General features: G+C 32.6%; 1 protein-coding gene across 1 annotated transcript in view; it reads left to right on the forward strand.

Annotated features, from left to right (window-relative positions):
- Positions 1-14,457, forward strand: part of LOC113401871 (cell adhesion molecule Dscam2-like) — a 90,523-nt gene that overhangs the window by 71,426 nt on the left and 4,640 nt on the right. Inside the window, exons 26-31 of the mRNA XM_026641946.2 lie at positions 438-598; positions 1,129-1,288; positions 2,616-2,733; positions 3,280-3,431; positions 4,263-4,376; positions 13,606-13,683. Coding sequence (XP_026497731.2) covers positions 438-598; positions 1,129-1,288; positions 2,616-2,733; positions 3,280-3,431; positions 4,263-4,376; positions 13,606-13,683 — 783 coding nt within the window. The remainder of the gene's footprint in view (positions 1-437; positions 599-1,128; positions 1,289-2,615; positions 2,734-3,279; positions 3,432-4,262; positions 4,377-13,605; positions 13,684-14,457) is intronic.

Below are 14,457 nucleotides of genomic sequence, written 5' to 3' on the forward strand. Positions count from 1 at the left end.
TAGTAAATCATGATTCATCAAATAGCTAATATTTTTTAAATTTAAAATACGTACACGATAAATCACCACATAAATAATATATGATCGAGGCCTCCTATGATGGACCATTTGTTTGTATGGCCATTACTTCGTATTATATAAGTAATTCCTCACACAATCAATGCAGCACTATTTATTACTAAGAGGAAATAAAACTGTCACAAAAAAAATCCAATCTTGACATTATATAGAATTTTGGTGCTCTTAGTGTTTTTGTTTTTTTTTTTGTTGCTCAATTATCGACGAATAAAATAAAGACACGTTTACATTTATATATGTAATAACATAAATATTAGAATCAGAATCTGCCGTAGTTGTTCTTAAATATAATTTACACTTTTGTATAGACAGCCGTGGATCCTGGATCATAATAAACTGTGTTATGTATTTTTTAAAAGCTCCAATAGCACCTCCTACAACCGACTGGCTGTGGAGCAATGCCTCTCACATTTACATACAACTGAGCGGGTGGGACGACGGCGGCTGTGACGTCACCAAGTGGGACGTCGAATATCGCTTACTTGGCAGCAGTTTCTGGCATCACGCTGAGAAAATGGCGGTAAGTGACTTGATAAGCAATTTTATTGGTGAGATAAGCTATATCTTCTGATTTATAATTTATTAGTTTATTGGTCGTGTGATATAAAATTTGAGTTCCAAATTATTCTTCGTATTATATTGGAATCGATAATGTATTTTTTACGCTCTATTTTGAATCTTTTAAAGTGAATATCAGTCATTACTAATATTCTCCAATTACTTATTTGACCGTTGCTTTTGTACCTCTGTTAAGTTTCTCCTCCTAAGACAATTCCATTTTTAGTTCTTGCTCTATCAGTATTTTTAAATCTAAATCCAAAACAGCGCTCCATATGTAACGCTGCATCTATACCTAAAGAAAATTGTCAACTTTCAATGGTCAACATTACCATAGCTATATTAAACAAGTCCAGTCCTCGATAAAAAAAAAATTGAAATCGTTTTGCAAATATGCGAGTAACATATTTGATAATGAAAAGATTAGATGCTACCACGGAGATGTAGTCGGTGACCATCGTGACCATACGTAATGGTAGCCCGTGTGTGCAGTCGGCCGACGTGGGCGCGGGGTGGGGCTACTCGCTGGGCGGCTCGTTCGCGGTGGGCGCGCTGCAGGCGGCGCGGTGGTACCAGCTGCGGGTGACCGCCGCCAACGACGCCGGCCGCGCCGCCGCGCTCTACACGTACGCCACCAAGACGCCAGAGGGCGGTGAGCTATATAGTCTTGAGAACTTATATGATACAATTTTATCAAACATGTACATAATGATACAGAAAATAAATACAAATTGATATCATCAAACACTAGATTTATTTTCACTTTCCGTCCACCCCATCATTAGAGCTCAAGTTAATTTGGTTTTAGTAAAAGTTACTAAATATAATCACGACTTTAATGAAAATCTACCAATTACCTAATCTATAAAACCGTAGCATCAATTTTCATTAAAACTTTTGTCATTACGTAGAAGATTTGAGATCCCGTCAAAGTCGACGATGTGAAATTTATACCATTTCCACGGTAATGTCCAAAAAACAATTATTATAATAATGTGAATTTTAAGAAAGTAGTTAAATTTAAAATCGAGTAACACTAGTAGTTCACCACAATTGGCTTTAAAGCAAAAGATTGTCAATTTGATATCCATCGAACAGTATCTCTTGTAAATCAACTATAACTCTTGAGAACTAGTCACTTCTACAAATAAATATTTTAATATTTTGACAGTTGCAAGCTCTCGAAGCGCTGAAGCGCTCTTATGCTCGGTTGACATTGCGTCTTTTAAAAAACCTTTACGTCAAAACTACACCGATTGTAACTCAAATTAATTATACAGAACAAAATACAACTGTAGATTAAATAAAAATACACTACACCTTCGTTTAGGAATTACTACATCTACGTGCCATATTATTAACGTCCAACGTATAAAGAAATAGTTTAAATACGTGTAATTCGACAGAGTTCTTGAAGTAATTACGGAATCAAACAAGAACTCAAGAGCACTCGGAAGTTAATGAGCGCTCGAAAGCTTAATAAGCGATTTAACTCAAGATTGCTAGTTGAGACTTGTAAAGAAAACTGGATTTACAACACTAAAATACAAATGACAATTTCAAATTAAAATTTCAATTGTGATGCTGCTGGGTAATTAAAACTTGCAGTTACATTAAACTGCCATACTCGATCGAAAATAATAGAAAAATTAAAGTCACGGACGGACAAACGGAGAATAAAGTTGAAGAATAATAAAAAGAAAATATTTTAAAGTATTATTAACTAAGAAAAGTCACACAATTGGGTTGATTTTGTTCCTGTATGCGTAATCTGACTATAGATAATTCTCATCGAGAACATTACACGAGATTATTTTCCAGTTTACACGAATAAAAGTAACCTAACCTAACTAGACACATTTCATTAGTCAAAGGTTCTGCCTTAAATATTTATGGTATTGTCAGACAAAGACAATTTTGTCCGAATAAGAGATCTGACTATAACATACATTTTAACCATATTTGTGTTTCATTTGTAGAGGAAATAGGTCCTCCGTCTGAGTTCTTCGACTTGAACATGCTGGTCATAACGTGTAGTTCCATACTTCTCGTTTTGTGTCTGCTGGCCTTCACGTGCATACTTCTGAGGAGACAGAGGTAAGGACCGCTTTGATACTAGAACTATATTAAAACTTATGCGTATTTAGAGTATTTATAAGAAACTACTAAAATATATGAAATGATATAATTATAATTTTATTTATTCGGAAAAATATTAATGGAAGTTTATATAAAGAACCAACACATTTGCGAAAACCGCAGCGTAAACGGCTCTTACGATATAAGCGATAGTGTTCGTATATTAATTAATTATTAATAATTTAAAAATTACTAGTTCATAGAATCTTACTAATAAAATAATTGGAGAGTTTAAATAAATTAAATAGTATATAGATAATTTATTTATTAAACACGTCCAGTTTTAAACAACACCATTTCTCATTGATATTATTTAAAAAAAAAAAAACATAATATTTTTGCGTCATTTCCGAGATCGCCATTTAATCCAATCCAATTAAGCCCAGCAGTAGGACATTTACGAGGTTGTTATTTTACTTTTTACTTTACCATAATTTCCGAGAAACCGTTGTATTGCTGATTACAAACATATTGCTTATTAAACAAGAGTAATTTCCGTGGCAGACAAAATTATGCATCACAGTATCGTCATTCCATCGCCGATGAAGTGAAATCCAGAAACGAGAGTGTCGCCTCACATTCCGAGCACAAGGAGCGTTACGCGCACACTCCGCGAATATACACATCGCCCGTTCATCCGAGGAAAAGTAAAAATGGTTTGTACTTATATTTTTAATTTATATACTTAATAATATTTCGCAAATTAATTATAAATGCCTCATACAAAGTGTGAAATATGAAAACAGTAATTTTTATATAAGAAAGCAGTCTAGCAGGATACAATTTGAGAGTTTAAATGCTGTCATCTCCGTTCGGAAACATTAACGTTGGAAGGTATGACACGCCATACTTCAATGTGCTATTAAACGCTCGGTATTTAGCTTGCCACATTTTAAAACAACATCGTCATTAAAGAGAATGCATTTGTTTAGTGGCTTGCTTATATAATGGTCCATTGTGAAGCGCTTGAATCGAAAAATAAATATTCTTCATATGACGCAAATCCATAACTTTTTTAATCCGCTAGATTATTCAGACTGGCAAATTGATTACCTAATGGTAAGTGGTCACCACTACCTATATATATATATTGGTGTTATAAAAAATCAAAAAAAAGTTAAAGTTTATGACAAAAAAAAAATACATTGATAAATAAGGCATATCGATACAAGATTATATTACAGTTAAAATAGCGAAGACTTAGTATTTATTGATTTCTAGTAACTACTGAGTTCTTTGCCGGTTCTTTACGTAGAATCTAGTTTTCGAACCGGTAGCATCTAATTGAACACTGCAATATGACGATTCAAAAGCGCTTTTATGAGTTTACTTGAATAAAGAATATTTTGAAGATTGTCCATTCAAAACATAGTAATTTCTAAGTATGAGAATTGAGATCGATAATGGTAGCATGTTTGAAGACTGGGTGGTACCTACATAAATGGGCTTTAGTTATTCAATATCTAATCACTATATTTACTTCACAGAAATGTTCGAGATCAGTCCATACGCGGAATTCGCGCTTGGATTCAGAACGTTCGATCACGTGGAAAACCAAGATCTGCCTAGCAGGCTGCCGAGCAGACCTAGATTTGATACTGGTGAGTATTTACCTAGCATTCAGTTAACAATAAAAAACGAGTTCATTGACACATAATCGACATCGAAGTTGGCTCTGACATAAAATCTATGCAGATAAAATCAATCACGAAATTTCAGAAACTGTAACACCAACAAACTTGAAATTTGGCAGGTAGGTTTTTTATAAGGGGTAGACATCCGCTAAGAACGGGAGTTACAAAACCGTTTACAAAGGGGTGGACCATTAAAGGAGTAAAAAGGGGCTTGGAAGTTTGTGCTTCAGTTAGTAATAATATAAATCAATTTATGAAATAATCCTTAATAACAAATGCGTCTAGCCTGATAACCAACCCCCACGAATCGTGAAGGTCTATGATAACTTATATGCCATCCTTAAATACGAATTAATGTTTGTCATAATTCATGAACTGCTGCCCAATCAATGATTAGCGCGCCGTATTCTATATCAGCCGTATCAATTTAAATTAAATATTAGATCTACTTATACTTTTAAAATCAATGGATTAAATTTCCGACTAAGAAAATAATTATGCGACGAAAACTAACCATGAAGTTCCTATTTTGATTAAAACGGCTCCGAGACTTCCTCGAGCAGCTCCTGCGGTTTCCGATTTTTGATTATCCACGCCCCTTCGAAACGTTTATCGGAATCTAGATTCCGATTTCACAAAAAGTAAATGTTTCCTTTATGATACGTCAGCTATTAGTTTAAGATTTATGATGAATTTAATGATATTTGGTGACACAAGGCACACAAATATTGAAACTATGTTTGGCGATATATCTGATGAGTGGGCAGTGTCTACCTAACAAGTTTGCACAAAACAAATAAAAATCAGCTAGACGGTGTATATTTTTATCTTTTATATTTAAATCAGGTAGTTAGGCTATAGGCTACCTGAAGGTAAGTCGTCACCACTGCCCGTATAGATTGTCACGTTAAGAAATCTTAATCATCTCTTACATCAAAAAATCTCCACCAACCTTCGGAACTAAGATTTTACGTCCCTTGTGAAATAATGCTAGTACAGTTTAACTGTCCTTTAGTAATCAGAATATTTCCTATATACATAAAATAAAATTTGTAATTTCCATAATTCTCCACTTAAAATGCATTTAAATATTTGCGAAAATCATTTTACTACTTGAATTAAGTTTTTAAGTTGACGCTTGATGCGGTGTTTATCTCGAGTTACCGTTAAAAGATTTTATGTATAATATAATAATACTTTAACTGTCTCTGTACATAATATACTTTTGTATTAACGTCATAACTATTAATGAGATAGGAAAAAGCATTTTTTCTCTTTTATATTTTGTATTTTTGTAAGATAGCTTGGTGGACGAGCAAATGTACCATGATGGTATGTGGTCACCATCGCCCAAATACATGGTTATCGTAAGAAACATTGACCATTACTCACATCACCAATGCCTCATCAACCTTGGGATAAAATGTTAAATCTCGTTTGACTGTAGTTAGACTGACTCACTCACTCACCCTTCCAACCGGTATAAAACAATACTAAATATGTTTGAATGTATTATGAGCGAGTGGTTGCACCCAGCACTTGCACTTAGCCCTGCCACCAAGGCGCAGGTAAATAACTGCGAACAGCACACTCAACAGTTATTCTACCGCTAAGCAACAATACTTTGTATTGTTCTATTCCGATTTGAAAGGTGAATGAGCCAGTGTAACTACAGACATAAGGGACATAACAATTTAGTTCCCAAAGCGCATTGGAGATGTAAGGAATGATTAAAATTACGTCATCTTATGACTTTGGACGGTTTTAACCACTTATCATCAGGTACTCTATTGCCTTCCAATTTCATCAAAAATAAAAATATATATTTTAAACGGAATTTAAGATCACTGCTACGATTATGTTCTCCTGGCTTAAAGATTTTTGACTTAGAATTATTACTATTTCAAGTGTATTCATAAATGTGTTCAAATTATTAATATTTTATAAATAAATTGGTATTAAATAAAATTATATAGCTACTATGAAAATATTATTTGTATTTGTATTTTCATGTTTTTGGGAAGCAGTTCTCTTACTCGGCTTGCGGTAGAGTGAACTGGCAGAAAACGAAAGGAAAAATCAATCATCCAGGCGACTCCTTCTCTATCTCTGTCTATCACATACTGTGTACTAAATTAGTTTTAATTCACATGGGAATTTTTAATAACAACTTTATTTCTTATCATTTAGTTATTCTCAAACTTGGTTAATTTAATTGATATTATCTGACATATAATACATAATATAAAGCAAAAGTAAATTCGTTTCGACCGCGAATCCCAAGACGCATCTCGTTTTTTTTTAATTTCTCCGCATTTAATTATTCTCAAAGGTTTTTAAATAATTTAATTATGTTATGAGCGTACTCCTCCCTTAAAGGCCGGCAACGCACCTGCAACCTTGGTGTTGTACATGTCCATGGGCGGTGGTCACTTGCCATCTGGTGAGCCCCCTGCTCGACTGCCATCTATGATATAAAAAAAATCCTTATTGAATACATATCATAATAAACATATCCGTCTTTGTTCGATATTAACTTTCGGCGTTGGATTTTAACCCAACATAAAAGCTGAATGATACACCTTTTCGGGTCACATCACGTTTGCAGACATCATAAGTTAAGATTTACTTAATTATTTATGTTTGTTTATTTATATAAATTTGTTGCGTGTTTTTATTATTTTTTAATTTTTTGTTCTTTTTTCTTTTGTTTTCTTACGGTCATTAGTTAATGTTTAATTTCCTATGGTTTTTATTATTTATGTTTGCAATGTATGTTTGTCCTGAATAAACATTTTCTTATTCTTATTCTTATTTGATTGTTAATAATAAAAATATTAACTGTAACTGCTAATTGGGAAACGCTTAAGAGGGTTCAACCCACTCAGGTGGGCCTGTTCAAAGCCCTGCCACCGCTGTCTGAAACACGAAGATAAATTGCCGTATAAAGGAAACACAAAGCTTTATTCCAAGTCTCTTATATTAGTCCATTTTCTAGATAAATTCTAAATCCATCTTCAATTTAATGTTTCGTTTTCAGCGCACATTACAAACGTAGGGAACAATTTCCGGTTACATTGTTATTTTGGTACACGGATGAATTTATTTAAAGCCATTTGTATGTGGAATGAACAAACATAACCGTACATTTTCATCTATTATATGTTTTTAACCGATTCAGATTAATCAATTTGGTTCTATATTTTTATTTTTGTACCTTAGCACTACGTCATTTAAAAACCAATTTGAAAAAAAAATAATTTCTTTCTTTTTTAAATACTTATGTACTAAATATTTCGATTCGAAATAGGTGATCGAGTCGATTATATATTGCTTAAAATTCTCGACCAAATAAACTAAGAAACCCATTAATTTTATTTAAACTTTATCATTAATAACAAATTTTTTTTTGTATTAATATTAATATTTTTATAGTGTTTATTTATTATAGTAATATTTGTTCATACATTTTTAGCATATTGATCTCTCTCTCGTGATAGTATCTCCTTAGCTCATACAAGATGACCGACAAAGTACACTTAGTAAAAACGTTTTTACCAAGCATCTATTGCTTGCGGTCAATAAAGTTAAGTAAATAAAAATCGGTTCATTACAATGGATTGATTAATTCTAAAAGGAAAAGTCCTATATTTTAAACAAATAAAGTGAAATTTCTTAAAGTTTCAACAATTCTAAATTCAAATTCATACCCGAACGATCTAAAAACATCGACAGCATTTTTTTCTTTTATTAGTGTATACCATTTTGAAATAGGCATTTATTGTCATGTGCAATACGTTCTCAATTCCAAAATTAAATGATATCCGATTTATTCTACAATCATTTAGACATTATTTTTTGCTTTTTTAAAGTCGTGTCCTTTGTTGTTATTATGTTGGTATGTATACTTGTACATGCGAAATTCGACATTCAAATTCTCGCCCAACTGATGAGTATCATCCAGATATTCATATTTTTACCATTCAAAATTTGATATCCTTTGTAATACACGCTAAATTCGAAATTCAAATTCTCGGCCAGTGTCCCATAAATCGTATCCTGTGTGTCAATTATTGTCCTCCGTTGCTCCAATTACTATGAGATACAACACCATACTGTACAAGGTACAGTTAAAATTGAATCATCCTCACAAAGGGTATATTCCTTTGAAATATGAGTTCGCTCAGAAATCTATGTGCCCACGATACGTGGACTTTGTTCTGTTGTAACTCGATTATGCCTTCATTGATCATTGGAGAGAAAGTACACTTAGTTTCAAAATTCAATAGATTTACGTGTAATAAGAGCTTATTCATTCGTTCTCATTCGATTTTATTAGACAAACCAACGTGTTAAGCTAATTACGATTTTGCTGTTCTATTTTGAATTGGGATGGAATATTATGATAAAAGCATCTTAACCGATGATTTCGGGTTCGAACCCAGGCAGGCACCACTGAATTTTCATGTGTTTAATTTGTGTTTATAATACATCTCGTGCTCGGCGGTGAAGGAAAACATCGTGAGGAAACCTGCATGTGACTAATATCAACGAAATTCTGCCACATGTGTATTCCACCAACCCGCATTGGAGCAGCATGGTGGAATATGCTCCTAACCTTCTCCTCAAAGGAAGAGGAGGCCTTAGCTCAGCAGTGGGAAATTTACAGGCTGCTAATGTATTATAATAAAAAAATGAAGTAACATAAAGTTACCGGACATAACATCTCAAATAAAAGGATTTTTTTGAATTTCGTTGTCATAAAATCTCAGTATTCTCCATTACTGAAGAATTAGAAAAGGTCTCCCAAGATGGCCTTAGCCCAGTAATGTGACATTAACTTCCACCATTATTACTATTAATGTAATAACTGTTAAATATACATTTCTTATTGTATTACAGTCGTATTCATTAGCCATATAACATATATTATGTTATATGGCTAATGAATCTTCTCTAATTAAATACAAATACCTAAAATTGAAATGTATGTTTTTAATGTCACTCTGTCGAATTCCGCTGCAAATAACTGATGTAATGAAATAAAATAGTAGTTGACGAAAAAAAAATTAAACCAAGTTATATTGTTAACGAAATCCAATTAAACTTCCACGCGGACAAAGTCGCGGAACAAACGTAGCAGTAAATATATTTAAAAATAAACAAGCGCCACTACGAGCGCTTATTGGCGGTCGTTCTTGGAAAAAATTGTCGATTCGATACCGGTGACAAATTTACGTTAAATTAAATTCCAAAAGAAACTTATAAAAACCTATTGAAATGGAATGTTTTAATTAATATTGTTTTATTTCGTTACGTGTATGGAAAAATAATATATGTTTCTATCTTGTACTACGACATATGCCGATAATTATCTTGATTTTGATTCGCAATTTCATAATTGGATTCCAACGCTGCACAGCAGTGCCGATAAATTAGTACACATGTATACCAAAATGGGGGAATTTACCCGATTTCATTAACCAATTAGTTTACCTGGCGTCTATTGTATATGAATTTGTCATATAACGATAAATATGTCTTCTATATATTATATTTATATTTTAACAATCTTTCCCTTTTTGTGCTTTTTCGCTGTACGAGAAGTATTTGGCGATGAAAAAATTTACAACGGAAATCTTTTTGTCATTTAATAGATGGTCTGGCAGATGTGCCACCTGATGGAAAGTGGTTACCATCGCCCTTGGACATTGACATGAAAAAATAATTATCTTAATATACCTAGTCCTTTATCTACCATTTATATATGTATCAATCTCGGAGTCTTCTTTATCACAAACACACAGTTCATCCAATTTTTTTGCCTGTTTTTTAGTAAACCTAAACCTTTTCAATGCTGGTCCATGCCGCAATAATTGTCAAATTTATCTTTTCGATAACGTTTACGCTATATTAACATTAAATACATAAGGGACCATATACTATATAGCAATTGGAATTGAAAAACACCCAATAATTATGACCACATAACTTGGTTGCGAGAATGCCAGCAGCATTTCTCCTTTTATTCGCAATGTCAGTTCTCTAGGCGAAAGTAACCAGCCCAAAAATCACTTATTTTAGTTTTGAGTTCAATGAGTAAATATCACGAAAAAAATTGCCAGAATATTTTATCAGACCTCGATTTAGTATGTCTGACTACCTACGAGTCAATTTGGATTATCTATCGATTATAACAACCATTTTCATGTATCGATAAAATCTCCAGCCTTTATAAAGCTGTCAACGAAAGCAATTCCAAAAGTTTTATTTACCATATCGTAACTTTGTATGGCAACGCAAATAGCGATTTCATTTTTATATATATTTAAAAAAAAATATACTGGAAGCATGTTTTTAATACATAATGTTACTTATAAATTATTTATATTTTTTCTTATTATAATAAAATATTTTATTTTATTTGTGAATTTTTTTATAGTAACTTCTTTCTTTACCAAAATTATATATTCGTTTTATCTCATAAAATTACACGAAGAAAATAGTCATAATCTTTCTTGACATCATCATAAGTCTTTACAGTTCTAGGTGGACATCTTAAGAATTGAATTCGAGCGTAAAACAAAAATAATAATTGTTACATACTTAATTAAAGTTTCTTAATGTTCATTCATTTCATAATATAATCGATCTAACTCAACTCAACAAAATTATTATTTATTATTAACTTCCCGAATGAACCACGTCAATCCAGCGATCAGCCATTCATATTCCCAAAATTCGGCTACAGGCCACTATTAATACAATTTAATTGAAGTTTCCTAATATTTATTCACTTCGTAGTATAATCGATCTAATTCCACTCAACAAAATTATTATTTATTATTAACTTCCCGAATGATCCACCTCAATTCAGCGTTTTGCCATTCATATTCCCAAAACCCGGTTACAGAGCACTATTAATATTATGTTATTCCTCCCAAAAACATTAAAATGGCGCCTCGATTCCATTCAAGACCTAACATCTACTCTGATTGGTCGTGAAGTATGATGCAACATTATAATAGTACTACCATTAAATGAATTAGTATACGATACCAAATGTAAAAATACAAATACATTTCAAATATTTACAAAGCAACATAATATACTTTATACATAATTTGCTTTGTTTATTGAAAATTTTCGCTACATAACACAAATCAGTATTCAAATATTTCAATGACGTAATTAATTAAATATATTACTTTCATTTGTACTTTCATAGTTCTATAAAATAAAATATGTTTATAAATGATGACAAAACATACACAGGCACACACATTGAAGAAAAGACGGATGGAAATATTATTTTTACGTGATAAACGTCATACAATCCACAGAGAGAGAGATATACGCAAATTAACTTTTTTTTTAATATACAGAAAGCCATTTATTAACAAGTTATACTTTAAATATAAGAATTATTAACATCAAGTCCTTCAATATATACAAATGTTAAATAAAAATAGTTACTGTATAAGTCATGACCGCGTAGAAGCAGCATTTCCCCGTTGAATCGCATTTCCGATCCTCCGGGCAAAACACGATCGTGACACTACGTGAATATATTACAAAATAATTTGTTAATAGATTTTAATTTTTTTTTTGTTTACGATTGTGAATTCGGCGAGTGAGTTACAAAGATAAATTATAAAGGTGCAAAAACTTCAGATAGTAATTAAACAGCAAAAAAAATCCTCCCGTTTCGTGGCCTCAAAATTCACCGCTATACTGTATAACCATCAATCTTGATCTAATTTAATAAAATTAATGACTCCGTTGTTCTATTTAGTTCGCCTTTCCGTATTTCCCGTATTTTCCCACAAGTGAACTGATTGATCACTGTGCGATAAATTGTTTCGTTCAAAGAAGTTACTTCGATAAAGTGCTTTTAAACTTTTCGATATTAACAAAATGGTATGAAACTTTTTATGTAATGTAAACCTGTATCGTTTTTACTGTTAATAAAATAACAAATTTATAAAGGCATTTATTTAAATTGCAATGTTTTTTAGTTTGTTTCAAACCTTGCAAGATGTGTTAAAATCACTTCCTCTTGTCTTACGAAGTGGATACTTTACATGTAGTTTCAGCTCCGATGATAATGTGTTTTGTAAGCATTATTTTATAGCCAGGCTGCAGAAAAGTAACTCCTCAAAGACCATCAGTATAGTCAAGGATTTTTGTACATGAACGCATGTTCTTAATTTTAAAAAAAATACAATTAATTTATTGCTTCTTGCTAGAAAAAAAATAGGCAGACTTTGTCTATGACAACCTTGGCCTAAATAGTTTTGAATTGCCTATACTAGCTTCTCCTTAAAGCTTTGCACCCATCTTTAAGTCACCCTGTATATACTCATATGTATTGGAAATATTCCGTTACGTTTCTTACATAATTACGATTTAATAAATCGGAATAATTATGTTTTTTTCTTATTGCTTCAAAGATTATTTCGATCTTTCGCGTTGTTTCCGTCTTTGTTCAATTGAATCTATCATTATTATAATTAACTAGCTGCTCCGCGCGATTTCATCTGCGTTTAATGTGACTTCTCCGCCCCTCTAATCGTAGTGTGATATATTGTCCTAAATCTGGATAATGAGGATCAGATCGAAAAAAAAAATCTGACGGCTAGAATAGAACGGTGCGCGCTTATTAGTCAAATCAAATAGCGCCCATTCTTTTTCAGATAATCACTCCCACAACATTGCACATAAAATATATATTCATAATTAACTAAAATATTTAAAAAATGAGAGCTGAGATAGCCCAATGGTTAGAACGCGTGCGAACCGATGATTTCGGGTTCAAACCCAGGCAGGCACCACTGAATTTTCATGTGCTTAATTTGGGTTTATAACTCATTTCGTGCTCGCCGGTGAAGGAAAACATCGTGAGGAAACCTGCATGTGTCTAATTTCAACGAAATTCTGCCACATGTGTATTCCACCAACCCGCATTGGAGCAACGTGGTGGTTTGGAGCATATTGCTCCAAACCTTCTCCTCGAAAGGAGAGGAGGCCTTAGCCCAGCAGTGGGAAATTTACAGGCTGCAAATGTAATGTATGAAAAATAGTTCTATGTTTAAAAAAAATAATTCTGCACTTCAGAGTCCAAATGTTTTTAATGAAAACGTCATAAAAAAATTATTATACATAAAATATCTACATTTTTTTAAATTTGTTACAGAAACCAGTTTCCAAACTCGATCCGAATCTGATGACAGCGACAGCACGTCAAAAGCTACAGTGTCAGGATTGCCTAGACGTAAGTATACCTAAAAAAAACCTGGTTAGTTCTGCACACATTGCAACACTCACTCTTTACTTCGTGGTAGAGCTTGGTAGAAGCCCGTCTGGGTACTACCCACTCATCAGATATTCTTTCGCGAACCAGTAATATTTGGCAAAAAACATAATTAACGCCTTAGTTCTCAAGGTTGGTGGCGCATTGGCGTGCAAGTGGCCCATTTGTCCGTCTGCCTACATATATTTTTAAAAAAACACCAAGCTTTTATCAAACCAGGGAGAAATCTAAGGCTCGGTTGGTATTTATATTAAATACTTTATTTTCATTAAAATATTATTGTTTTCGCCAATGCTACCAAAGTTCCAACATTCATCATAAGTACCAGCGTCCAATATAAGTGGTCTCTCAGTTAGTTAGTTAGTTCCATGATAGCACTTGTAACCAACTAACCAACACGCCGACCAACTATAATTTCAACACTTTCCTATTATTATAATCCTATTTCTATACTAATATTATAAATGCGGAAGTAACTCTGTCTGTCTGTTTGTTGCTCCTTCACGGCCAAATTACTGAACCGAATTAGATGAAATTTGGTTTAGAACAAGCTTGTATTCCAAGGAAGTATACAGACTTTTTTTAGCATTACACCTAAGGTCAACCCCTAAAATGCTTCAGAAATATTACAATAAGTCATTAATATATACATAATTATGTGAAATGTACTTAAAATTTATTCAGATAAAGTTTATTTTCAATACGTGCTCCATATTTTTAGGTACTTCGGATACT

The sequence above is a fragment of the Vanessa tameamea genome, chromosome 23 (assembly GCF_037043105.1).
Source record: "Vanessa tameamea isolate UH-Manoa-2023 chromosome 23, ilVanTame1 primary haplotype, whole genome shotgun sequence".
In the NCBI taxonomy this organism is placed as follows: Eukaryota; Metazoa; Arthropoda; class Insecta; order Lepidoptera; family Nymphalidae; genus Vanessa; species Vanessa tameamea.